This window comes from Mirounga angustirostris, unplaced genomic scaffold (genome assembly GCF_029215605.1).
Source record: "Mirounga angustirostris isolate CCGP_5_RB_7025 unplaced genomic scaffold, mMirAng1.0.hap1 SCAF_5, whole genome shotgun sequence".
Taxonomy (NCBI): Eukaryota; Metazoa; Chordata; class Mammalia; order Carnivora; family Phocidae; genus Mirounga; species Mirounga angustirostris.
The window spans coordinates 83,293,540-83,321,215 of NW_026991713.1; the positions used below are offsets into that span (position 1 = coordinate 83,293,540).

Genomic DNA, 27,676 nt, shown 5'->3' on the forward strand with positions numbered 1-27,676 from the left:
GCATAAAAGTAGGCAGGTTACTTATCCATCATTTACCTTTACTTTTACCTATATGTTGTGCTGTTCTTGTTTTACCTGTTAACACCACTCCCTACTTGGAGGGTGGGGTGGCAGGAATATTTTAAGGCAAATTCAAAATATTATGTAATTTCATCCATAAATTTTTAATTATGTCTCTCTTATAGAGAGGTATCCCCTTTTTTGAAAACAAATCATGCAGTCACATTATTACATCAGTGATATCAACAATAATTCCGGGGAGGGGGGAAAGATGGCGGAGGAGTAGGGGACCCTATTTCAGCTGGTCCCCGGAATTGAGCTGGATATCTACCAGACCACTCTGAGCACCCATGAAACCAACCTGAGATGTAAGAAGATCTGGATCTCTACAATCAGAATAAGGCAGGCAGTTGGTTTTGAGGTACAAAGCGGGGAGCTGTGATTCTGCGGGCAGATATCGGAGGATAAACGGCAGTGGGAGGGTGCCTGGCCGTGGGGATCCTACACCGCCGGTGAGCGACAGCCTCGTGCACTGGGGACGGGCACAGACTCGCAGACTGGTAGCAGCAGGGAAAGGACTCTAGGGCAGTCCCCGGGGCAGGAACCCAGAGTGGCGGGGTCGCGCACACGCGAACTGGGAGCGGCTGGCAGTTTTAGAAGCACAAAGGGCAGAGACGTGCTCTGAGCTGGAGGTAGGACTGGGAGTGCTGCGGAGGGGTGCACAACCCAGGCCGCTGCAGTTTATAGCAGCACAGACAGAAATGGAGACGGTGTGGCCTGGAGAGCTCACCAAAGAACAGATGGCGATCTCTCTGCTCTGAGACAGAGGGTTGGAAACAGTCTCTTCTGCTCTGACTCGCGGAAGAGACGTGGAAAGCTGCCAGAGAACAAAAGCCCCCAAAACTGATTCCCGCTGGGCCCATCCCCCGACACAGGGGGGCAGGGCAACTCTGCACAACAGGGTTGCCTGAGTAACAGCACGGCAGGCCCCTCCTGCAGAAGACAGGCTGGGAAAACAAGGGGCCAGCAACCCTAAGGTCCCAAAAAAACAGGTGCATCTTGCTTGGGTTCTGGTCAATAATTTGGACTCTATACATTCCTTCAAACACCCATCAACAGAATGACTAGGAGGAGGAGCCCCCAAAATAGAAAAGACTCAGAGATTATGACTTATGCTGCAGATTTACAAATGAATGCAGATATAACCAAGATGTCGGAGATGGAATTCAGACTAGCAATTGTGAAGACAATGGCTAGAATGGAGAAATCAATTAATGGCAACATAGAGTCTCTAAGGGCAGAAATGAAAGCTGAATTGGCAGAACTTAAAAATGCTATCAATGAGATCCAATCCAATTAGATAATCTAACAGCTAGGGTAACTGAGGCAGAAGAACGAATAAGCGACCTGGAAGACAATATAATAGATAAAAAGGGAAAAGAGGAGGCCAGGGAAAAACAACTCAGAATCCATGAAAATAGAATCAGAGAAATAAGTTACACCATGAAGTGTTCCAATGTCAGAATAATTGGAATCCCGGAGGGAGTGCAGAGAGAGAGAGGACTAGAAGATGTATTTGGGCAAATCGTAGCTGAGAACTTCCCTAATCTGGTGAATGAAACAAACATTCGTGTCCTAAAGGCAGAGAGGACCCCTCCCAAGATCAAGGAAAACAGGCCAACATCCCGGCATGTAATAGTAAAACTTGCAAATCGTAGAACCAAGGAAACCATCTTAAGGGCAGTTAGGGGGAAGAGATTCCTTACGTACAGAGGGAGGAACATCAGAATAACGTCAGACCTATCCACAGAGACCTGGCAAGCCAGAAAGGGCTGGCAAGACATAATCAGTGTACTAAATGAGAAGAACATGCAGCCAAGAATACTTTATCCGTCAAGGCTTTCATTTAGAATGGATGGAGAGATGCAGAGCTTCCACGACCAGCAGAAACTGAAAGAATATGTGAACACTAAGCCGGCCCTGCAAGAAATATTAAGAGGGGGGTTCTATAAAAGGAGAAAGACCCCAAGAGTGATCTACAACAGAAATTTACAGGGACAATCTATAAAACAACATCTTCACAGGCAACATGATGACAATTAATTCATATCTTTCAATAATCACTCTCAACGTGAACAGCCTAAATGCTCCCATAAAACGGCACAGGGTTGCAGATTGGATAAAAAGACAGGACCCATCCATATGCTGCCTACAAGAGACTCATTTTGAACCTAAAGATACATCCAGACTGAAAGTGAAGGGATGGAGATCCATCTTCCATGCCATCGGACCTCAAAAGAAAGCTGGGGTAGCAATTCTTATATCAGACAAATTAGATTTTAAACTAAAGTCTATAATTAGAGACACAGAAGGACAGTATGTCATTCTTAAAGGGTCTATCCAACAAGAAGATCTAACAATTGTAAATATCTATGTCCCCAACATGGGAGCAGCCATCTACATAAGCCAACTGTTAACTAAAATAAAGAGTCATATTGATAACAATACGTTAATTGTAGGAGACCTCAATACTCCACTCTCTGCAGTGGACAGATCATCTAAGCAGAAAATCAACAAGGAAACAAGAGCTTTGAATGATACACTGGACCAGATGGACCTCATAGATATTTACAGAACATTCCACCCTAAAACAACAGAACACTCATTCTTCTCGAGCGCACATGGAACTTTCTCCGGAATAGACCACATACTGGGTCACAAATCAGGTCTCAACCGATACCAAAAGATTGAGATTATTCCCTGCATATTCTCAGACCACAGTGCTCTAAAACTGGAACTCAATCACAAGAAAAAATTTGGCAGAAATTCAAACACTTGAAAGCTAAAGACCACTCTGCTCAGGAATGTTTGGGTCAACCAGGAAATCAAAGAAGAACTTAAACAATTCATGGAAATCAATGAGAACGAAAACACATTGGTCCAAAACCTATGGGATACTGCAAAGGCGGTCCTAAGGGGGAAATACATAGCCATCCAAGCCTCACTCAAAAAAACAGAAAAATCCTGAATTCACCAACTAACTCTACACCTTAAAGAACTAGAGAAAAAGCAAGAAATGACGCCTAAGCCACGCATTAGAAAAGAAATAATTAAATTAGAGCCAAAATCAATGAATTAGAAACCAGAAACACAGTAGATCAGATCAACGAAACTAGAAGTTGGTTCTTTGAAAGAATTAATAAGATCGATAAACCACTGGCCAGACTTATCCAGAAGAAAAGAGAAAGGACCCAAATTTTTAAATAAAATTATGAATGAAAGGGGAGAGATCACGACTAACACCAAGGAAATAGAAACAATTATTAGAAATTATTATCAACAACTATATGCCAATAAACTGAGCAATCTGGATGAAATGGAGGCCTTCCTGGAAACCTATAAGCTGCCAAGACTGAAACAGGAAGAAATTGACAACCTGAATAGGCCAATAGCCAGTAACGAGATTGAAGCAGTGCTCAAAAACCTCCCAAAAAACAAGAGTCCAGGGCCTGGTGGATTCCCTGGGGAATCCTACCAAACATTCAAAGAAGAAATAATACCTATTCTCCTGAAGCTGTTTCAAAAAATAGAAACAGAAGGAAAGCTTCCAAACTCATTCTATGAGGCCAGCATTACCTTAATCCCCAAACCAGGCACAGACCCCATCAAAAAGGAGAATTTCAGACCGATATCCCTGATGAATATGGATTCCAAAATCCTCAACAAAATCCTAGCTAATAGGATCCAACAATACATTAAAAAGATCATCCACCACGACCAAGTGGGATTTATCCCTGGGATGCAAGGGTGGTTCAACATTCGCAAATCAATCAGTGTGATAGAACACATTAATAAGAGGAGGGAGAAGAACCATACGGTCCGCTCAATTGATGCAGAAGAAACATTTGACAAAATACAACATCCTTTCCTGATTAAAACTCTTCAGAATATAGGATTAGAGGGAACATTCCTCAAGTTCATAAAATCCATCTATGAAAAACCCACAGCGAATATCATCCTCAATGGAGAAAAGCTGAGAGCCTTTCCCTTAAGATCAGGAACACGTAAGGATGCCCACTCTCGCCACTATTGTTCAGCATAGTATTAGAAGTCCTAGCAACAGCAATCAGACAACAAAAAGAAATAAAAAGTATTCAAATCGGGAAAGAAGAAGTCAAACTCTCTCTTTTCGCAGACGACATAATACTTTATGTGGAAAACCCAAAAGACTCCACCCCCAAATTACTAGAACTCATCCAGCAATTCAGTAATGTGGCAGGATACAAAATCAATACACAGAAATCAGTTGCTTTCTTATACACTAACAATGCAACTGTAGAAAGAGAAATTAGAGAAACGATTCCATTTACAATAGCACCAAAAACCGTAAGATACCTCGGAATAAACCTAACCAAAGAGGTAAAGGATCTATACTTTAGGAACTACAGAACACTCATGAAAGAAATTGAAGAAGACACAAAAAGATGGAAAAATATTCCATGCTCATGGATCGGAAGAATAAACATTGTTAAAATGTCTATGCTACCCAGAGCAATCTATACCTTCAGTGCCATCCCGATCAAAATTCCAATGACATTTTTCAAAGTGCTGGAACAAACAATCCTAAAATTTGTATGGAATCAGAAGAGACCCCCGAATCGCCAAGGAAATGTTGAAAAAGAAAAACAAAGCTGGGGGCATCACGTTGCCCGATTTCAAGCTATATTACAAAGCTGTGATCACCAAGACAGCATGGTACTGGCACAGAAACAGACATATAGAGCAATGGAACAAAATAGAGAACCCAGATATGGACCCTCAACTCTATGGTCAAATAATCTTTGACAAAGCAGGAAAAAACATGCAATGGAAAAAAGACAGTCTCTTTAATAAATGGTGCTGGGAAAATTGGACAGCCATATGCAGAAGAATGAAACTCAACCATTCTCTAACACCATTCACAAAGATAAACTCAAAGTGGTTGAAAGACCTCAATGTGAGACAGGAATCCATCAAAATCCTAGAGGAGCACATAGGCAGTAACCTCTTTGACATCGCCCACAGCAACTTCTTTCAAGATACATCTCCAAAAGCTAGTGAAACAAAAGCAGAAATGAACTTTTGGGATTTCATCAAGATAAAAAGCTTCTGCACAGCAAAGGAAAGAGTCAACAAAACAAAGAGGCAACCCACAGAATGGGAGAAGATATTTGCAAATGACACTACAGATAAAGGGCTGGTATCCAAGATCTATAAAGAACTTCTCAAACTCAACACCCAAAAAACAAGTAAGTCAAAAAGTGGGCAGAAGAGATGAAAGACACTTCTCTGAAGAAGACATACAAATGGCTAACAGACACATGAAAAAATGTTCATCATCATTAACCATCAGGGAAATTCAAATCAAAACCACATTGAGATACCACCTTACACCAGTTAGAATGGCAAAAATGTACAGGGAAAGAAACAACAGATGCTGGAGAGGTTGTGGAGAAAGGGGAACCCTCTTACACTGTTGGTGGGAATGCAAGTTGGTACAGCCACTTTGGAAAACAGTGTGGAGGTGCCTCAAAAATTTAAAAATAGAGCTACCCTATGACCCAGCAATTGCACTTCGGGGTATTTACCCCAAAGACACAGATGTAGTGAAAAGAAGGGCCATATGCACCCCAAGGTTCATAGCAGCAATGTCTGCAGTAGCCAAACTGTGGAAAGAGCTGAGATGCCCTTCAATAGATGAATGGATAAAGAAGATGTGGTCCATATATACAATGGAATATTACTCAGCCCTCAGAAAGGATGAATACCCAACTTTTACATCAACATGGATGGGACTGGAGGAGATTATGCTAAGTGAAATAAGTCAAGAAGAGAAAGTCAATTATCGTATGTTTTCACTTATTTGTGGAACATAAGGAATAGCATGGAGGACATTAGGAGAAGGAAGGGAAAAATGGGGGTGGGATTTGGAGGGAGAGATGAACGATGAGAGACTATGGACTCTGAGAAACAAACAGGGTTTTAGAGGGGAGGGGGGAGCGGGGATTGGTTAGCCCAGTGATGGGTATTAAGGAGGGCACGTACTGCATGGAGCACTGGGTGTTATACGAAAACAATGGATCGTGGATCACCACATCAAAAACCAATGATGTATGGTGACTAACATAATAAAATTAAAACAACAAAAAAAAATTTAGAGTTAAACATTAATAAAGGTAAAAAAGCCAATAATTCCTTCTACTTTAATTCTTAAAATAATCCTCAGAGGTTAGATTCTTAGTCTAAAATCAATAAGGAATTAAATGGAATGGAGAAAGGCATAATATTTAATAATTAAGTTTAAAAAATTAACCAAAGTATATAGGTTTGCAGAGATATCACTTGACCAAAGCATATGTAAGGAAAATACAGAGATTTTAGTTAACCACAAACTGTCTTAATGAACAGTATGATATATCTGCTGTAATGACAAACATTCATAGACTACATTTAAAAAGTATAGTTTTTAAGTTACAGGAAATAATCCTTTTATATTCCATCCTTACAAATATCTGTAATATTGTGTTCCATCTAGCCACTACATTTGATGAGGAGTACTGGCAAATTGGAGGATGATATGGTATCCAGAAGATATGGTATTCCATATCCGAAATAATGAACATGTCTTCCAAAGGGAAAAATCTTTTTTTGCCTCATTCTTTGCCTTAGTCAGTTTGGCCTGCTGTAACAGAATACCGTAGAGTGGGTGACTTAAACAATAGCCTTTTATTTCTGACATTTCTGGATGCTGGGAATTCTGAGATAGGGTACTATCATGGTTTTGTTTTGCTGAGATCCCTCTTTCTGGCTTGTAGATCGTGATCTTCTTGCTTGTCCTTTCATAGAGGGGAGAGAGAACGTCTCTCCCCGTCTTTACTTGCAAGGATACCAATCCCATTTGAGAGGACTCCACCTTTTTGACTTAATTACCTTCCTAAGATTCCATCTCCAAATACCATCATATTGGGGATTAGGACTTCCATATACAGATTTTCAGGGCACAGAGACATTTAGTTCACTGCATTCCCCATTGTAGTCCCTCTTTTAGGCTAGTGCTTGGCATGTGATAAGTAATTGATAGAAAGTAAAAGGAGAGAGAACAAACATTTATTTCACTTACTTAATTCATGAACTTTAGTTTTTTTTTTTTTTTTACCAATAATATATTAGTTTTTCCTATAGTTTTATTCTGTGAAATTGTCTTTAGAAATGATGGTATCATGGTGCTCATTAGCATCCTTGCTCTCCTGTAGATAATGTTTGGACTCATTTTTACTGGATATTATAAGTAGACTAGTAAAATACAGGATAATATGTAGAAAAAGAAATTAAACATGGGCCTGACACAGGATAATATGTAGAAAAAGAAATTAAACATGGGGCCCAACACGGCCTGAACTCATGACCCTGAGATCAAGACCTGAGCTAAGGTCAAGAGCTGGACACCCAACCAACTGAGCCACCCAGGCGCCCCGAACTGTACTTTTTTTCCTTAGAAATTTGGCATCTTTTATAGAAAAAGGGGTTATAACTTGTGTGTGTGTGTTAATTCCTTTACCTTTGTGCTTAGAGATAAATCTGTAAGTTTTTTTTCTAGAAATAAGTAATCTTTTACATTTGGTATATGTATATGTTTATGGTAATGAAGACTTAAAAATTAAAAGATTTAATTTTAAGGTGTACTTTTAGGTGGATGATGAAGATTTACAGGATGAACCTCTGCAGATCACAGTTCTTGACCATGACACTTACAGTGCAAATGATGCCATTGGTAAAGTGTACATTGATATTGATCCTTTACTCTACAGTGAGGCTGCAACAGTCATCTCAGGATGGTTTCCAATTTATGATACTATACATGGTAAGGAGTATATAATTTGAAGTAATCCCTGTTAAATTTGTACAATATAGTAAGTAAATGCATTATTTAAAAATAATCTTACAAATACAGTGGAGTTTTCTAGAGGTTTTATGATATATAATATTACCACACATTGAATGCAGAACAGAAATAGAATCTAACTGTATTCCATGAAGCTAAACATTATAGAGAACTACAAAAATGTAAGTGCTATTCTTATTACTATTTTTTTTGTTTTTCAGAATATAGTTATTTTTATAAAAATGTTTATAGTAATAAATATTTTTTAAAATTCTCAGCTTTAATTTTAATTTAAATTTTAAATTTTTAAATTTTTAAAAAGATTTTATTATAGAGAGAGGAAGAGAGAGGGAGAGAGAGTGAGCAGCGGGGAGGGGCAGAGGGAGAGGGAGAAACGGACTCCCCACTGAGCGGGGAGTCTGATCCGAGGACCCTGGTATCATGACCTGAGCTGAAGTCAGAGGCCCAACCGACTGAGCCACCCAGGTGTCCCTCTCAATTTTAATTTTAATTATAACATGGTAAATATTGATATATGATGCATATAAACAGAAACTCCTTGAAGTTCTCAATAATTTTTAAGATTGTAAAAGTGGTTATGTCATCAGAAAGTTTGAGAACTGCCAGCCTGAAAATATGCCATCTTTTTAGAATGGCAAATGGACCCATAAGGAACTGGCAAATGTTTCTCTCTATAGTCTAGCATCTTTCTGCCTATTTTCCATTTTTGACCTGGCAATCCTGTTGCTAGTTGTTTATTATAAGAATAATAAACTGAGATTTATGCAAAAGTGTATTTATTGTGACACATTCTATTATTATTTATTAATATTTACAATGGTAAAATAAATTGGAAAAGAAGATTTACTTAAATAAATTAGAGCATATATAGACCATGAATTATGCAGCCAGAACAAAATGCATGTTTTTAGAGTAGAGTGGCATAAGGAAATGTGTATGATTTGTAAAATTGTAAAATTTTGTAAAATTCAGATTATAAAACATTATTATAGGATGATTACATATTTGTTTAGAAAGAAAAGAATTGCATATATGTGATATCATATGATAAATTGGCAGAATACATGATAAAATGTTTATTCTTTTTTTTAAAAAAAGATTTATTTATTTATTTTAGAGAGAGAGAGTGTGAGGAGGGGCAGAGGGAGAGAATCTCAAGCAGACTCCCTGCTGAGCACAGAGCCCTACGGGGCTGGATCTCAGGACCCTGAGATCATGACTTGACCTGAAACCAAGAGTTGGACGCTTAACCACCCAGGCACCCCGATAAAATATTTATTCTTGGATAGTTTTATTTCTGGACTTTAATCCTATTTTTCCTCTTTTGCTTTTTTCTGTATTTTCTACAACAAAAGTATATTATCTTTGTAGTCAGGAAATAAAATCCAGTCCCATAGTATATTACCAATAAAATGTGCCACTGGAGAAATAATCTGGACTTAGATTAAAGGCAATAGCAGTAGGCAGGAATGAATTTTCCAAATATTTTATATTAAATACTGTTTATAGTTGGTTTAATATGTTTATGGACCCTTTGTTAGGACATAATCTTATTATTTCAATGGGTAAATGAGCAAGTCACTCTTCTTAGAAGGCCTTCTGTAACTCTGAATTTGATTGACATGCAATCAGGACAGTCCAGTAAAAATATTTGGTAAATGTTAGAGATAGAGACTGGGTCATTTTTATTTATTAGGACATGTTCTGAGAAACCCTAATTTTTGGAATTTCTTAGCTCATTTTAACTTAATATATTCATTGAAAAGAATAAAACTTTTGTGTGGGCGCCTGGGTGGCTTAGTCGTTAAGCGTCTGTCTCAGCTCAGATCATGATCCTAGGGTCCTGGGACCCCGCATCAGGCTCCCTGCTCAGCGGGAAGCCTGCTTCTCCCTCTCTTGTGTTCCCTCTCTGGCTGTGTCTTTCTCTCTGTCAAATGAATAAATAAAATCTTTAAAAAAAGAAAAAGAATAAAACTTTTGTGTTAAATCAGATTCTTGGCATTTGTTGACCATTTAAGATCTGACTTCTAATCCTGGCTGTACTACTTAACTAGTTATTGACACTATGCAAATTATTTAACTTTCATTAAACTTTAATGTTTTCCTCTGTAACATGAGGATGATAATACTACAGAAATTACCTTACTGGGTTGGTGTGAGAGCTATGAGATACTACACGTAAGGCATTTAGAACATTATCTGTGCTCAGATGTTACCGTCATCATCATTGTTGTCATCAATTCAAATGTGGCTCCTTTGCAGTTAGTTTTGATTCAAATAAGTAGACTTATTCATTCTCTAATATATATGTATACTTCAGAAAATGTAATAAACTACTTAGAGTAAAAATAATTAGGAAACAAAGTTAGCACTGCTATTATGATTGATACGATATTTTAAAATCATCAGTTGGCATTCATTTGCTGGATTATTTAATTGTGCTTTATTTTGTTAAGGGTAAAAACTTGATTTTCCGTTTGAAATTTTAGGTATCCGTGGGGAAATCAATGTAGTTGTCAAAGTAGACCTCTTCAATGATTTAAATCGATTTAGGCAGTCATCATGTGGAGTCAAATTCTTTTGCAGTAAGTAAATGCATTTTATTTCTCATTTAACAGGAAATTTAATCGTTAAATATAGGGAATCAAATTAATATTTCAGAAAGCTAATGGAAAATCTATCATACTTTGGTTTTAATGCCAAAGAGAAAATTGTCAATTTTTCAGAAACAATTACCGTAGCTCTGGGGACTATTTATCTGATTTTAAAGTAAATGAAATCTAATTTTTTACAAGTTCTTAGAAATTTTTGTTAGAATAGTCCATTGGGGCGTGAGGTATACATGGTTATCATGACCCTACTCTGCCTTGCACTCTCGCCCCTACTGCAGACTCTGGAAGGAATCACATTAAACATTGCTGGTAACTTATTTGCTTATTGCTGGTAGAAAGAGTGACTGGTGAAGATTTTGGATTTTTTCCCAAATTTTAAAGAAGAATCCATGTATTAATGAAACAACTTAATCTTGTTTACTTAAATCTTATGTTAGTAATATTGGGCCCAAAGGTGGAGAATTGATTGTAAAAGCACTACATAACAATACAACTCTGAAATACCTGAGAATGACTGGAAACAAGTTTGAAAATGAAGGTGGAATGTGTTTTGCAGGAATGCTACAAATTAATTCATCCTTAGAGAAATGAGATCGGAATGACTGTGGTCTAGAAATGCAAAATGTGATAGCATTTGCTACAGTCCTAACTGAAAACCAAACAACTAAGGGAATATACCCAAACCTACCTATGCTGTATGGTGAATAGGAGGCGTCCACAGTTCATCTAGGCCACATGCTGAAAGAAAATCACTGTCTTGTTGCATTGCTCATGTGTAAGCATGATATTATAAAACAGTTAGGTGATGCACCGTATCTGAACAGTAGCCTATGCTAACTTGATGTCAGCTGGTTGTCAGTAGTCAGCAACAACATAGGGGGAGATGGGCTTGTACTTTCGTAATCAATGAAAACAAATCCCACTCTCTCTAATATCTACATTTGGGAAAACAAATTCGATGACTACATGTATGATATAATCAGACTTAATTCAAATTCAAATCAGACAAATTCAGATTCAAATTCAAATGGACCATCTAAAATTAGGTAATACAGATACGGAGCTATTTGTGGTGGGTGGACATGTGTATTTTGCAGAAGTCTCCAGTGGCCTTAAAAAGCATTATTATCAGACATCAACTTACAGAAAACCTTGCAGCACTCATCTAATGCAGGTTTTACTCTTTTTTTTTTTTTTAAGATTTTATTTATTTATTTGACAGAGAGAGACACTGCAAGAGAGGGAACACAAGCAGGGGGAGTGGGAGAGGGAGGAGCAGGCTTCCCGCCAAGCAGGGAGCCCAATGCGACGCTTGATCCCAGGACCCTGAGATCATGACCTGAGCCGAATGCAGATGCTCAACGACTGAGCCACTCAGGCGCCCTTCTTTTTTTTTTTTTTTTTTAAAGATTTATTTATTTATTTGAGAGAGAGAGGGAGAACATGCACATGGGGGGAGGGGCAGAGGGAGAGAATCTTCAAGCAGACTCCCCACTAAGCAAGGAGCCTGATGTGGGGCTTGGTCCCAGCACCCTTGAGGTCATGACCTGAGCAGAAACCAAGAGTTGGACCCTTAACTGAAGGGACCATCCAGGTACCCTGCAGGTTTTCCTCTTCTACCGGTAGGTCAATCTCCGTGAAAAACAAGCTCTAAAATAATTTTCACATATTTACCTTATTTCACAGCAATGAATATTTTATTGCCTATTAAATTTTTCTTCTATAAATTAGAACAAGTTGCCTTGTGAATATGTGAAAGATAAGACTATATTGAACTTTGTATAACTGTCAAAAAAGAAAAATCCACTGATATTTTATTTTTTTACCTTTATTTATTTTTAAAGATTTTATTTTTAAGTAATCTCTAATCTAACATGGGGCTCGAACCCACATTCCTGAGATCCAAGAGTCGTATGCTCCACTGACTGAGCCAGTCAGACTCTCCTTCAGTGGTAATTTAGTAGAAGATGTTGTTAAGATAGGAGCAGAGCACTATAGCCAAACCCTGTGATGCTATCCAAACTTAAATAGGTATCTACAGGTACAGTCCCTCAAGTGCCATGAAATATGGGCTGGCATTGGGCAGATGTAGGCAATCATAGCCAGCCTGGATTAATAGGGTTGAAAACTCCTAAGTAGTTGAGTTAGCTTTAAGGCATGGATGTCTTAGAGACTAATTTGGTGTGGATGTTCTTAGATTCTCCCTTTTTTTTTTTTTTTTTGTTTTGTTTTTTTGTTGTTTTGTTTGTTTTTCTATAGGTTATCCCCTTTTTGAATCCGACTAGATCTTATTTTATTTTTTTTAAGATTTTATTTATTTAATTGACAGAGAGAGACAGCGAGAGAGGTAACACAAGCAGGGGGAGTGGAAGAGGGAGAAGCAGGCTTCCCGCCGAGCAGGGAGCCCGACATGGGGCTCGATCCCAGGACCCTGAGATCATGACCTGAGCTGAAGGCAGTCGCCTAACCAACTGAGCCAACCAGGCACCCCCAACTAGATCTTATTTTAAATCTAATGACATTTGGTGTTATTTATATTAAATGAGTTTGTTAAATAGTATAGTGACTACTGAACCAGTTGGCCATATGGCCATGGGTTATTGGAAATTGCAGGGCTATATGACTCCTCAGATTATGTCAGAAAGGTAATGGTTTGATTTTTAAGACTGCACTATATGTTGTACAAAAGAACTTTTTCAAAGGGCTTTGAATAAAGTTTTTTGTATTTATTACCCACTTTGTACCTATTTTTATAATGATTACCTAGCTGACATTGATTCTGATTTTTTTTAAACTTTGTATTGAATGCTATTTAAGATTGTCTGTGGCTGTTTTCCAAATTATAAAAATACAATTTCTATCTACTATGTTTATTATGAGAAAAACGAGGTCTCATTAAAGAAAATGATTATTTCTAAGAATAATATGGAATTTAGAAGACTGATTGGAAGTATGACTATTATAATTACATTGAAATTAGCACAGTAAAAAGTCTTCTTGTATTATGTATCCAAAAGGTAAGAACTTAATTGTACATTTTTTAAAAATTGAATTTAACCTTGTGATAAATAAAAGCATAATAGACAATTTCTTTTAACAGCAACATCTATTCCAAAGTGCTATAGAGCTGTAATAATTCATGGTTTTGTAGAAGAGCTTGTGGTCAATGAAGACCCAGAATATCAGTGGATTGATCGAATTCGTACACCAAGGGCATCAAATGAGGCCAGACAGAGACTCATTTCTTTAATGTCAGGTATTTAAAAAAAATAACTTCATTACTGATTTACTTAACACTGTTACATTTTTCACTTCCTTTTGACATGCTACCTGAAATTTTACAGTGAAGGCTATGAATTATATATGATTGATTCTCTACCCTGGCCCCATCTTCCTGAACATACACACGTTGCCATCTTATAAGAGGAAATCTGAACCAGAAGCTTATACTTCCTTCTTAACTAGGTAGTAGAAAGAATTTGTGCTCATGAAGTGGCATAGTGGAAAGAACCCTGAGCAAGGAAGTAGGAAACTGGGTTCTAGTTTTCCTTCCTCTAGCATTTATTTGTAGTCAGAGCTTAGGTAATCTCTCTATTGTTTTTTGTTGCCTTTTCTTTTTTCTTTTCTTTTTTTATTTTTTTTAATAAAGATTTTTATTTATTTATTGAGAAAGATAGTGATAGAGAGCATGAGAGGGGGAGAGACAGAGGGAGAAGCAGACTCCCTGCTGAGCAGGGAGCCCGATGCGGGACTCGATCCCGGGACTCCAGGATCATGACCTGAGCCAAAGGCAGTCGCTTAACCAACTGAGCCACCCAGGCGTCCCTCTTTTTTTTTTTTTTTAAGATTTTTTTTTATTTATTGGACAGAGACATAGCAAGAGAGGGAACAAAAGCAGGGGGGAGTGGGAGAGGGAGAAGCAGGCTTCCCGCTGAGCAGGGAGCCCGATGTGGGGCTCGATCCGAGGACCCTGGGACCATGACCTGACCTGAAAGCAGACGCTTAACGACTGAGCCACGTAGGTGCCCCTTTTGTTGCCTTTTCATAGTCCTTCTCTGACAACTTGTTTTAGCTCCCTGTACTTCTCCCTGCCATTCTTACCCCATTACTTTTCTTTATTTTTCTTTGAAGAACTTGTTTATCATTTTAAATTTTATATGTATATATGTGTGTGCATATATATGTATATATACTCACATATGTATATCAGACAATAAATAAGTATAAATGTTATATTTAATAAATATAAATATGTTATACTTATGTATAATAAATTTATGCTTTTAACTATAAAATATAAATACATTTATATTAATATATCAATTACATTTTAATATTTATAAATCAGTATAAATATATTTATACTTAATATAATATAAAATGTTATATTTAATATATTAAATAATATATCTTTTTTGTTCACCTCTGTATTTCTAGCACTTAGAAGAAAGGAAGAATGCCAGGCACATAGTAAACAACCAAAAATTATTTGGTAAATGAATGCATGAATGAGTGAATCTTAATTTGCCACATCTGTAAAATGCAACTAGTAATGTCTTACCTCCCTGAAATTAGGAGACTGGAGCAGATAATCTTTTAGGTTCTTTTCAAGTTTTAAAAATCTGTGATTTTTTGACTTTTTTTTTATTGCTACTATATCCAACTTTATATTATGTAATGTGAAGACCTGAAGCAGAATGAGTTTTCTTCCTTTTTTTTGTAGGTGAACTGCAGAGGAAGATTGGCTTGAAAGTGCTTGAAATGAGAGGAAATGCAGTTGTTGGGTACTTACAGTGTTTTGATCTGGAAGGCGAATCTGGGTTAGTGGTACGAGCCATAGGAACAGCATGTACACTGGATAAACTAAGTAGCCCAGCAGCATTCCTTCCTGCATGTAATTCCCCATCCAAAGAAATGAAGGAGTAAGTATGAATCAATGAATCGTTCTTATGGAGCTTTTTATCTTTTACCTATATGTTTTCATTTGATTTGAAATATTCTAGTGGATTTGTTTAACATACATTTTTTGCTATGGTGATTTTTTTTTTCTTATGGTAATTTTTACTATCAGAGATGACTGAAAATCTGAAGCTTTAATCTATTTAGCGATTCCTAATATTTATACTGTCTTAATATGAAATTCAAGTTAGTAATGTAAACTAAACTTATTTCAGATCTTTAGGCACTATATATTTAAAGCGTAAAATGGGTATTTATGGAATTTTTACTTATTCTTTGGGGAATGCTTAAAACCCATTATTATACCTGATAATCCAATTATGCTTATTATTAGCAACATAGTATAGAAAGGAAAAGTATAGCAGGAAAGGTTGACCTGTGCTGGGGTCTCATGCAAACGTCTACAGAGGCCAGACCATTTATATAAATAAAATAATTCAGTATAATTAAATAGGGAGTATTGAGGACTGTGTAAAGCAAATGTTGGCAAACTTTTTCTGTAAAAGGCTGGATAGTAAATATTCCATGCTCTAGCCATATAGTTTCTATCTTTGTTTACCAGAAAAAGGAGTTTGCTGATCCTGATCTAAAGGAATTTAGGCTCATACATTTTTTAAAAAACTGAGTGTGATTCAACAAAACACTTTGGTTGACTGGATTTGGCTTTTGTATTATCATTTTTGTCTAAGGCAGAAGATTCTCAACGTGGTGGGGTGGTGCTGTCTATAAGGAAGGTTTAAAATGAAAATTTTCTGTCATAATGATTGGGGTGAGGAAGATACTGGTTGGGGACTATAAATGCTGATTGTTGTATACAGCAAAGGACAACTCTGTACAATGAAGACTTGTTCCAGCGTAAGTGTCAGTAGTACTTCCATTGAGACCCACTGATTTAGAGATTCTTTTAGATCAAGGGTCAACAAATTTTTTTGTAAATGACCAGAAGATACAGGTAAATAATAATTTAGTCTTTGCTAATAACTACTCAGTTTTGCCATTGTAGCATGAAAACAGCCATTGACAGTGTGCAATGCAAATAAGTGAGTGTGGCTGTGTTCCAATAACACTTGATTATTTACAAAACAGATGCAGGATGGATTTGACCCGTAGGGTATAGTTTGCTCACCCCTGCCCTGTATCATCAGGGAGTCAGAATTCTGTAGTCAGAAAACCTGAAATGCTTCCCAGATTAACAATAGTCAAGAGAGGTTGACTAGAAAACAATCATGATCCTTTTTTAAAAAAAAAATTTAATTCCAGTATAATTAATATAGTGTTCTGTTAGTTTCACATGTACAATATGGTGATTCAACTTTTTTTTTAACAATATTTTTAAAGATGAGATTTTCCTCTTAAGTTTGTTCTTTTTGTCTAATTATTTCCTTTCTGTTGGCCTTTAGTTGTGTAGATTAAATTTTAGTCACAAGAGGGAGCACAGTATTATATATATTGCCTGATTTTATTGGGAAATACCTTGACAAGTGAAATAACTTGTTTTAAATAAATTGAAGAGTGAATTTGCTTTATATTCCATTTAAGATATGTTTTAACAAGATATGAATTGTCTGCTGCCACAGGTAAAGTCAGATTGCAGGTGTAACTTTTTGAGGGATTCAGTTTTTATTTTCTTTTTCCACACCAAATTTAAGTAAAGACTTGGGTCCCTCCTTCTCTTGCCGTCCTCCAGCTTTACCTAAGTTGCCTGAAGGGGCCTGGCTTTTGCAGCTGTGATGTCTGAAGTTTTCCTCTTTTCACTAAATTATTTAGTAGAAAGAGAATATTATATTGTCTGTTGGTGTCTTAAAATGATATATTGATAGTAGTGGAATATATTTTGCCTACATTTAGGAATAGTTCCATTAATGTAAATCTTCTGGGATTGTGTAAGTGTTCTCCTTTTCTAAATTTGTTGTAGCCTATCTGCCCTAAGTTGTCAAATATTCACATCATGAAGAATTTAAGTTGCTTCATTAAGGTTTTCTGAAAGTCATCTTACTACCTTAGTCATGCTGTTAACAAACAAACTCAGTACTCAGGCTGCTTTATTTCAGCCAGCTTCTTTGTATTTTTGATAATGAATCAATTTTGGGTGCTAGTTTATTATTTTTTTTAAAGATTTTATTTATTTGACAGAGACATAGCAAGAGGGGGAACATAAGCAGGGGGAGTGGGAGAGGGAGAAGCAGGCTCCCTGCGGAGCGGGGACCCAGATGCGGGGCTCGATCCCAGGACTCTGGGATCACGACCCGAGCTGAAGGCAGACACTTAACGACTGAGCCACCCAGGTGCCTCTGGGTGCTAGTTTAAATTGTTTTATGATTCAACTGATTATAATTATTTTGATGTTATAACATTGATTCTAGACAGGAGTTGATAAAAGGTAGTTTGGATTATGTTCCTGTCTGAATGGATTTAGTATTAGAAATGTCACTGGGGAATTATTGCAAGATAATCTTTCATGCAGGGAGACTGATAAGAATTAGAACTCCAAGAATACATATGGTGATGCTCCATTGTATTTGCAGTCAAATGCTCTACCACTGAGCTATACCCCCTCCATTGTATTTGGATTTAACTAGATGTCATAATTTGAACCTTTTCCAATGTTCATTTTATTTTATTTATTTTATTTTACCTGTATTAATGGTGTGTTTTACTCCATTGTTTTTTTCCCCTTTCAGATATTTAGTGTAATGAATGATACAATGATATAAATCTCTTTGATATTTCCTTGCTGAAATATCTTGATGGTACAAATGCTCTACTGCTTCTCTACTTAAAAAAAAAAAAGTACCATTCAAGAGACGTTAACTGTAATTTCTCCTCTGTACAGCACTGATTCTTAGAATTTTTAACTTCATTAGTCCCTTCAACAGAGAAAGAAAAAAACAAAAAACCTCACTCAGTTGTTTGTATACAGATAGGTCACCAATGAGATGTTTGATTTTTATCAGTTGTATTAAACACATTTTTATTTTAAACTAGCAACAAAAACAGTAACATTGTCCTATTGTAAAACCAGTGATATTTTCAGAAAATAGTCTGTAGATTCTGTGAAAGACCATTATTGCCAGTTAATGATAGCTCATGTTTGAACCTTGACAAATTGTGATTGCTGGCCAGTAGAAAAGAAGAGGCCAGGAAAAGTTGACCTCTTGATCTGCTTTTAATTTGAATTCTAAAAAATGAAGATATGATAGTTTTTCAGAGTGTATTCACCTATGTATGATTGATTCTTTTTCGCTCATTATGATATAAATATATCTATACATACATATAGATATGATCTATTGCAGGATGTCAGTTGATATAAAATTTCAATTCAGAATGTAGTTTAATAGGTTCTGTTTATTTATTTATTTATTTTTAAAGATTTTATTTATTTATTTGACACAGAGAGAGAGACAGCTAGAGAGGGAACACAAGCAGGGGGAGTGGGAGAGGGAGAAGCAGGCTTCTGGCTGAGCAGGGAGCCCGATGCGGGACTCGATCACAGGACCCTGGGATCATGACTTGAGCCGAAGGCAGACACCTAACGTCTGAGCCACCCAGGGGCCCCTAGTAGGTTCTGTTTAAATTTAAATAATATATTCTGTTTGAGAGCTAGACAAAAATTATCTACATTGTTTTATTAATGTGTTTTGAAAAGCAGTGTCCCCTTGCTTTGTTTTGTTTCCAGTATAATCTGGAAAGCAGTATACTTGGAGTGCTGAAATACTGGAATTTTATATTTGCTTATATCCATTCAGTTTATTCATTTTTCTTTATGCCATCATTTTTCATATTGTTTAGTACCACTATCTTGCGATTATAGAAACAGCTCTGTTAAAGTTTCTTTATAGAAAATATAATTTAAAAAAATAGAAAATTATAATTAATTACATGAATTCAGTTTCAGAAGTAACATAAGAACTTTATATTTGACTTTTCACTTTTATTGGTGTTTTGTCCCTGTGTAGTAAAGCTTTATGGTGATCAAAATAATAACAGATATTTTAAAGCAACTCAGAATCCAAATCTTAGTCTTTTTCTTATTTAATGCTACTATTTCTGCTTGCTGTTTTTCTTATTCACAGTCCTAATTATTAATCTGATCCCTTAAAACTATAACTGTATCCTAACAAGTTAGTATTTAGCTATTCTTTTTAAATTTCAATTTGTTTTTTGCATGTTGGGGATTAAAAATTCCTCTCCCCTAACTAAAGCTCCTTTGAAATTATTTTAACATAACTTTGCTCTCTGTTGTATGTATTGTTTTCTTTTCTTCCACTTTGACTACAAATTCCCTCAGGTCTCCGCTGGTTCATCCTCCAAGCCATGGATGCCGCTCGACTCACAACAGCCCAATTCACACTGCTACTGGCTCACGACTTACTCAGAACTTCTCTGTGTCTGTTCCCACTCTCATCTATACTGGTACGAGACTGCTCAGACTCAAGAGTTGGGGAAGGCAGGCCACAGGCAGAGTGGCTGCAAAGAGCAGGCAGGCAGGTGGTGTAGTGTAGGCAGGTACCACAAGTCTTTGCTTCCTCCTTTTCTTACTTGAAGTCCAGCTGCAGTGAAGAAATCCAGTATATAGCCTCCACAGAGGCTCTAACTACTTTGAAGTGAAAGTGTTCTTCTAGCTTCCAAAGTCTCTTCCATAGATCCTGTAAGACCCCTATCTTATGTATGCATCCTGTAAGTTTTTAGGAGTATCCTCCAGTATGTGTTTTATTCACCATTATTTCTGCATTTGGTTAGAAATAAAATTGATGATTGGATTCTAAACGAAATAGCTGTCAAAGCTTCTGATTTGCTTATTTTATTATGTACAAAACCTTTTACATAGTAGGGTCCAGTTTATTCTATGGAAGAGAGCTATTGGAAAACAGGTAAGCAACTCTTCTGCATAAAATGCAATGGTTCTGTGTAGCTATATTCATTTTTCTCTCTGCTGTGTTTTTAGCTGTGGCACTCTTGATGCTATAGGATAAGGAAACATTTTTCTTTTGAAGATATCTGTGTGTGCAAATATAAAAACTATTGCGAATATTTGCACACACCATTTGCAGCATCATTTTTTCTTTTGTAACTTAAAAAAGCATTGTTTATTTGGAAGTATTTTCAGTCATGTATTTATTTTATTTTTCCTTTTAATATTTTTTACCCCCTTAGTCTGTCATTTCATGCTTCTTTGCTTTTTTACTTGGCTTATTAACTGTTTAAGTGCAGATAATTATTTATCTGGAGAATGATGAATGGTTGAACAGCAATTGGTTGTCTTTAGCCTCATACCCAGCTCCACACTTAAGAAATGACTGCTGGCCCTGCCCAATACTTTCCTGGTGTTTGGATCATGCTGCCTTCCGTCAGGTCCTTTGGCACATGATTGCTTAATATTTCTCCACCTTCTTCTGGCAGGATTCCCTTCAATGAAGATCCCAATCCCAATACTCACTCATCAGGACCCTCAACCCCTCTGAAAAACCAAACTTATTCCTTTTCACCTTCCAAGTCCTACAGTCGACAGTCCTCTTCTTCTGACACAGATTTGAGTTTGACACCCAAAACTGGTAAGGCGCTTCCACCCACCTTTTTCTTTTTCTTTCTTTCTTTTTTTTTTTTTTTCAAATTTGTTTCTGTTCTTTATTAGCTTTCCATCCAAGGCTTTCCTCCTGTTTTTGGCATTTAAGTTAAAAGATTATGTGAATACTGATCATTTTCAGTTACTATCATTAAAATATGAAAATTTCATATAGCTCAGAAATGATCTTGTTCAAAGATCTGCATATGTTGATTTAATCATAGTGTAGATATGAAGTCCAGAATTTATTTTTGCATGTAGACATTTTTCATTTCATGCTCATATTATGAGGAATAACATCTTAAAGCTTTTGAAAAGAAAGTAACATTAGTAGCTTGCAATCCAATTCCTCATGCAGTAGAAACATTTTCGATTTCATTTTTCTGTCTATTTCTGAATTTAATTCTAAGATTTTATTATGAAAAAATTTTTAGAACAATTGAAATGGTTATATTGGAGTACATATATCTATTTATTAACTTCTTGCTATTTAAAATGTTTGGTTTTGCTAGTCTTGCTCTCTAGGTTAGAAAATAGCATTTTTGCTTTACTTATTCTTACATATTTCTCAATGTATGCAATTTATAATTTTTCCCTCTCCTATTTGTATTTTGATGAATAATTTCTGTGAGTTTTTATGAATGTTTTATGATAAAAATTGTTTAAAAAGTCAAATTATTTCATTACTTCTTAAAGTAGAATTAACTTATTCAAACCATTAAGAAAAGTGAAATGTAAAAAGTTAAAAAGTTAGTAGTTAGCAATTTTTGTAAATATTGTTTTTTTCTGGCAGTTTTCTCTCCAGATTGATGAAAACATTTTGCATTGTTCCTGTTCATTTTTATCATCTTTAATAACCTTTTGTGTGTTAGCAAGAAATTTATAAAATGATCCCAGATTTTATGAAAACAATGAAAAGAAATCTAATTTGAAAACCAGTGCTAATTCTAAAGTAAAGAAAGGGCATTAAAAAGAAAGCCTGTAGATTTAGTATCTATTTTTATAAATGCAGTCACAAAATGTGAGGAAGATAATTATGAATACCTAATTATTTGAAAAGAATAGCTTTATTCTTTATTACATATACATAATATGAGTAACATCTAAAATCATGAGATTTTTTTTAAAAGATGTATTTATTTTAGAGAGAGTGAGCGAGTGAGCATGTGCACATACTCGCGGGGATGGGGCTGCAGGGAGAGCAGAGAGAGAATCCCAAGCAGACTCCCCGCTGAGCAAGGAGCCCCATGTAGGGCCAATCCCATGACTGTAAGATCATGTCCTGAGCCGAAATCAAGACTTGGACACTCAACCAACTAAGCCATCCAGGCACTCCAAATCATGAGATATTTGATAGTAATTGATACACGGAATGTGGCATCTTAACCATATTTATGCCATAAAAACTGAACCATTCAAATGATAGTGAAGTGTTGTTGTTTTTTTTTTAATAAAGAATGAGATTCTGGCCTTCAAATTCATGCCTAACAAAACAAGAAAGACTTAGGATAGTATTTGAAGAATGAGTTTTCTTAAAAATATTTTTTCAGGCTTTGACCACTGGTTACTTGTGTATTCCAGGCTACTTTTCGATATTTTTATCTTTATTTTATTCTTTGCCATAACCACAGACAAATTTTTGGAAGTCTTTTCTTGGTCTTTCTGTTTTCTTTTCTTTAATTCACCAAAAAGGCCAAGTCTAAAAAAAGATTGTCAAGTAATAAGTTAACTGAATCAGATTTGTCTTCCCTTAGCTTTCTTGTAGGCAGTCAATTATATTATCAATTAAAACAGTTTTGCATTTTATGTTCTAGTTCCAAAATTTTAGTTTTTAAACATTCATTTATAAGTTACTATTCTCATGTATTTCTGTATTTATCAGATGCCTTTAGATAATTTTGTTTTTCTACTATCATATGCTACTCACTATCTTTAATAGCATATTTATAGAACATAAACAGTATTTTCGCTTATCATGAATCCCTAAATATCTTTAAATATTCCTGAGGACCATTCCAGAAGAGATCTGAAATGGCAAAATTATGATTGTTTTAAAATTTCTAAAACTATAACTGAGTGTGTATTTCATAATTCTCTGCTTTCAAATTTACCTATATACCAAATCAGTCTCTTGAGAAATAGCGGGGATAAGCTGATTATGATTGATTGATTATATGTAAACTGGGGAACCAAAAATAGAATAAAGTTAATAAAGCTTTAGACTGAGAAAGTTGGGTTTCTATTTGTAGTTAAAGCTATTGTCTTTTTTTTAGATAGGTCTCATTTAAAAAATTCATACTGATTCATTTCTATAGATTCTAATTTTTGACATTTTACAAGGTTTCATTTTCATATTTTTTTCCAAGTACTCAACTAGTAGGAGTGGAATTTTAGAATGCTAGTTTTAGGGTATTGATTTGACACCTGACTCAAGCTAATTTTTGCTTTAAAAAAAAAAAAGAAAGCTTTTAACCATGTATAATTTTTGTGATTTGAGAGTACTTGCCCCTTACATACTCAGATCTTTGTAAATGTGAACAGTGTTATGATCAAACCTGAATATTTAAAATTTTAGAGGAAAAAGAAAAGTAGTAATATACATCTCAAAGATGAACAGAAAGAAGTTAGTATTTATTTCAAATTAATGATGGCAACTGTTTAATATGGTGCTTTTTTTTATGGGTATACAGTTAAAATACTCATAAGTGATATGTTTTAGTAACGTTTGAAGAACTGTACTTTGCCACTTTAAATAATGTTTATATTTGAGGCAATAAGTTTCTGGCTTTAAAAATTTATAAAATTTACATTTTAACTTTATACGTTCTTAAGCAAAAAAAGGCAGGTAATTTAAGTGTTTTTGAGAAATCAGCTCCAAGTGATTAGAATGGCATAAAATCCCATGTTAGTGATTTAAAAAATTTTAATAAATGCAAAGTTTATAAAGGTTTTCCTAGGTTTTAGACTGTTCCTTTAATTTATATTGTGTTGGGTAGAGGGTCTTGCTAATGACTTCATATGCTTAGTGTAATTTATGTAGCATTTTAAATTCCATTTTTACTGTTATGTTTTGCATCATCATTGCTTTCCTTATTCTGCATTTTCTGGTCATCTTCTGAATCTGCATCTTTTCTCTGCTACTTTCCTCCACAGCACCTTACTCACAGGGGCCTAGGATTTACCTGTGTCCCAGCTCCCCCTCTCTCTCTTGTGGTTCCCTTCATCTTAAAAAGTCCTGTCTCCTCCTCTCGGAATCTAGCCTTCCCCCTCATCATTCTAGCCCTGTCAGCCCAGTTCTGAGGAAAAGTGTTTCTTTCAGTGAAGAGCTGTTCCTGGCTGCTTCTGGTAGGATCACATTATGTCAGCTTTTTAATCCCTTTATTTTAAATCACCTTTGAAAACAAGTAATTATTTCATACTATAAAGAAGTGTTGGGTGTCTTACACAGGGCGTACTTCTTGTTTTTCTTACTGGTGCACAGAATTAAATAATTATGATGATCGTGAGGACATGGTTGAAGATTACTTGATGGATAATTATGAATATTCTGCTGAAATTATTTTATTTATTAAAAAATTATATGTCTGAGGACATAGATCTGCATATTTCCAGTGATTGTTGGGTTCTCATTACTAGAGTTTCTGTTTTAGATGCCTTACTTTCTTTCCCTTCACACCAACTCCATTCGTATCAGACCTGCACCATCATGTTGCTAAGCCATATGGTTACATTAGTAAATTATTCTGTTTGAATCAGTTTAAGTCTCATTTTGGTGGTATTCTTTCTTTATCCATTTTTTTTTCTGTCCATTGCATTAATTTTCAAGTTATTCTGCTGTATTTTCTGATGTTTTATTTATCTCTACAATTACATTTTATTTTATGGCTTTCAATATGCTTCATATAAAGATCTTAGTTTCATTTCAGTGTTTAGTATTGTATAGTCTCTAAAAAACATATTTAGGTTACTACAAGAAAAATATGTTCCTTTTTTATTTTTAAAGAACAGAATGGGACTATACACATGCTAACCTTTGTTTCCTTATCCAAGAACAGCTAAAAATGTAAAAGTAAATTAGTTCCTTTTTTAAGTCATTGCAGTAAATCTGACTGTGTGTATCTTCCGTTTTGAAAGGGTGGGACTGAACTGTTAACTCTAACCTGTAGGGCCCGTAGCACCAGAGAGCACTGGCTTCTCACCTGTCCCCTGCTGTCTGTAATTCTCTGATCGCAATTGGTCTATTGGTACTATCAAAAGAATAAAATAAAGTAGGGAAAGAAATTAAAAATGAAGCCTTTAAAAAATACATCTAAGAGCTTGGGAAATATAATTCTTTTCATCCATAACTATGTACATTTGTGATGTGTCTATTATATGTCTGTGATTTTTAGTTTTTAAAAATATTTTATGTTGATTTTTTCCAGTGAGTATTGAAAACTATGAATGTTAATAGTGTTTTGTCATGGATGATATATTTAGGAATGAGAAGTTATCAGAAAATAGATTTGACTATATTTCAAAATTGCCTAAAATTCATGCTCTTTAGAGAATTTTGGAATATTTTAAGTAAGCACAATTAAAAGTGCTTCTCCTCTCTATAGTTCCTTTTAAACAAGCATTTGATGTTTCTTGGTTTCTTTTAGTATTCTTAAATTGTTAGCATAGTAAGTACAGTTGACCCTTGAGCAACACACCCCTGCACAGGTTGAAAATGTGCATGTAACTTCTGATTCCCCAAAAGCTTAACTATTAATAGCCTACTCTTGACCACAAGCCTTACTGATAACACAGTCAATTAACACATATTTTGTTACATGTATTATATATTGTATTTTTGCAATGAAGTAAGCTAGAGGAAAGAAAATGTTACTAAGAAAATCATAAGGAAAAGAAAGTACATTCACAGTACTGTACTGTATTGAAAAAAATTCATGTATAAGTGGACTGTGCAGTTGAAACCCATGTTGTTCAAGGGTCAATTGTAATTGGTAGTATCTTGATTATTTTGTATTAGAAGACTCAACTTTTAAAAATTGAATATTATACAAAAATTCATTACATTAACAATTTAAAAAATAAGTTTTAGAACAGATTGAGTCTAAACAAATAAGTTTAAAACTGTGATCAGTACAGTTTCGACATCTTGCTTCTAAAGAAAACTTTGTGAATAAAATAGAGTAAGATATGTGCTTAATTGCATGTCAAATACTTTAAATGTTTGGATCATTTTAAGATTTTGACTCATGATATTTATGAAGATGAATGCAGTTAAACTTTGTTTCTATAGTTGTTTTTTGGTTGTTATTTATGTACTGATGTTCTGTAGGAATGGGAAGTGGTAGTGCTGGAAAAGAAGGGGGGCCATTTAAAGCTCTTTTAAGACAACAGACTCAGTCAGCACTGGAACAAAGGGTAAGAGACATTCAACATTCTTTATTCTTTCACTGTTAATATGCTTTTACTATCATGCTTCCATGTATTTATAACTTATTTCCATAAACTAGTTTTGATCATGTATCTGTAATGTAGTTTCAGAGTCCAAAATTTATTTAAGGTATCAAAGAAATTTGTTTATGAATAATTAATTTTAATTTGGAATAATTCTGTAACTTTTTTGTTTTGTTCTCCAGTTTTTTATTAGAAATAGTCTATTTGGAAATATCCACTGAATGATGAAATCATTTCTCATCTTACCTTAAAATTATAATATATAGAAGGAAATAGTAGACTTTTTCCAGAAAAAAATATTTTAGTTAATTCTTGGGGTGCTTGGGTGGCTCAGTTGGTTAAGCATCAGACTCTTGATTTCAGCTCAGGCCTTAATCTCAGGGTTGTGAGATCAGGCCCGTGTTGGGCTCCGTGCTGGGCATGGAGACTATATTAAAAAAGAGAAAAGAAAAGAAAAGGTAATTCTTTAGTGTATTAATATATTTATATGCTGAGATTAGTTTTATGGCTGGCCAATCTCTTAGGGGTAAGAAATGCACAGATTCAGTATTTCTACAGATTAACATAAACAATGTGGTTATTTGGTATGTGAATACATCTCTTTTAATTATTATAAGTTTAATGTTTAGTTACCTATGTTAAATGGGAAAATAGTCAAAATTTTTAGATGATTTTTCTCTTTTTATTTTTTATTTTTTTGTATAAACTTCATTGCTAAGGGAGGATCGCCTCATAGGTTCTGTAGAAGGCGGGTATGTTTCTGAACATGTGTGAGAGCCTTTTTCTTGTATTGGTAGCTGTTCTAGTTTTAATCTTGATCATTTAAGTTTTATTTAAGCTTTAACAAATGTTGCCAGCTTTATTTCTTTTCGTAATGCAATTTTTAAAAATTTATTAGCATTATGAGGCTCATTTTTTTTTCTACTTAACGAATACAGTGCATGATTATTTATATGTTATGTCAGTTATTTTAAGGCACAGTTCCATAGCTTTCATTGTGTCTGATTTGCAAGTTTATAAGCATCTACAGAATTTTCTTTTACATGTTCCATTTTATACTAGCATTAAAAAAAAAAAGATGAAACGGTAAATACCTATAAAAGAATGCATTTTATAAAAAAAGGTATTTCTTTTCTAGAGGTTAGCTTT

General features: G+C 35.2%; 1 protein-coding gene and 1 pseudogene across 9 annotated transcripts in view; both read left to right on the plus strand.

Moving 5' to 3' along the window:
- C2CD5 (C2 calcium dependent domain containing 5) overlaps nt 1-27,676 on the plus strand; it is a 101,047-nt gene that overhangs the window by 17,454 nt on the left and 55,917 nt on the right. For 5 of the 8 annotated variants that reach the window (XM_045873754.3, XM_045873755.3, XM_064591501.1 and 2 more), the window contains exons 4-9: nt 7,729-7,900; nt 10,432-10,527; nt 13,655-13,810; nt 15,278-15,476; nt 20,917-21,068; nt 26,406-26,491. In XM_045873754.3, the coding sequence (XP_045729710.1) occupies nt 7,729-7,900; nt 10,432-10,527; nt 13,655-13,810; nt 15,278-15,476; nt 20,917-21,068; nt 26,406-26,491 (861 nt within the window). Of the gene's footprint in view, nt 1-7,728; nt 7,901-10,431; nt 10,528-13,654; nt 13,811-15,277; nt 15,477-19,714; nt 19,930-20,916; nt 21,069-24,232; nt 24,425-26,405; nt 26,492-27,676 lie in introns of those variants that run through there. The other 3 variants (XM_045873759.3, XM_045873760.3, XM_045873761.3) reach the window with 3 other exon arrangements.
- LOC123844964 (leucine-rich repeat-containing protein 34-like) lies at nt 10,539-12,056 on the plus strand (annotated as a pseudogene). The gene has a single exon (XR_008506011.2). The product of XR_008506011.2 is annotated as a leucine-rich repeat-containing protein 34-like (transcript).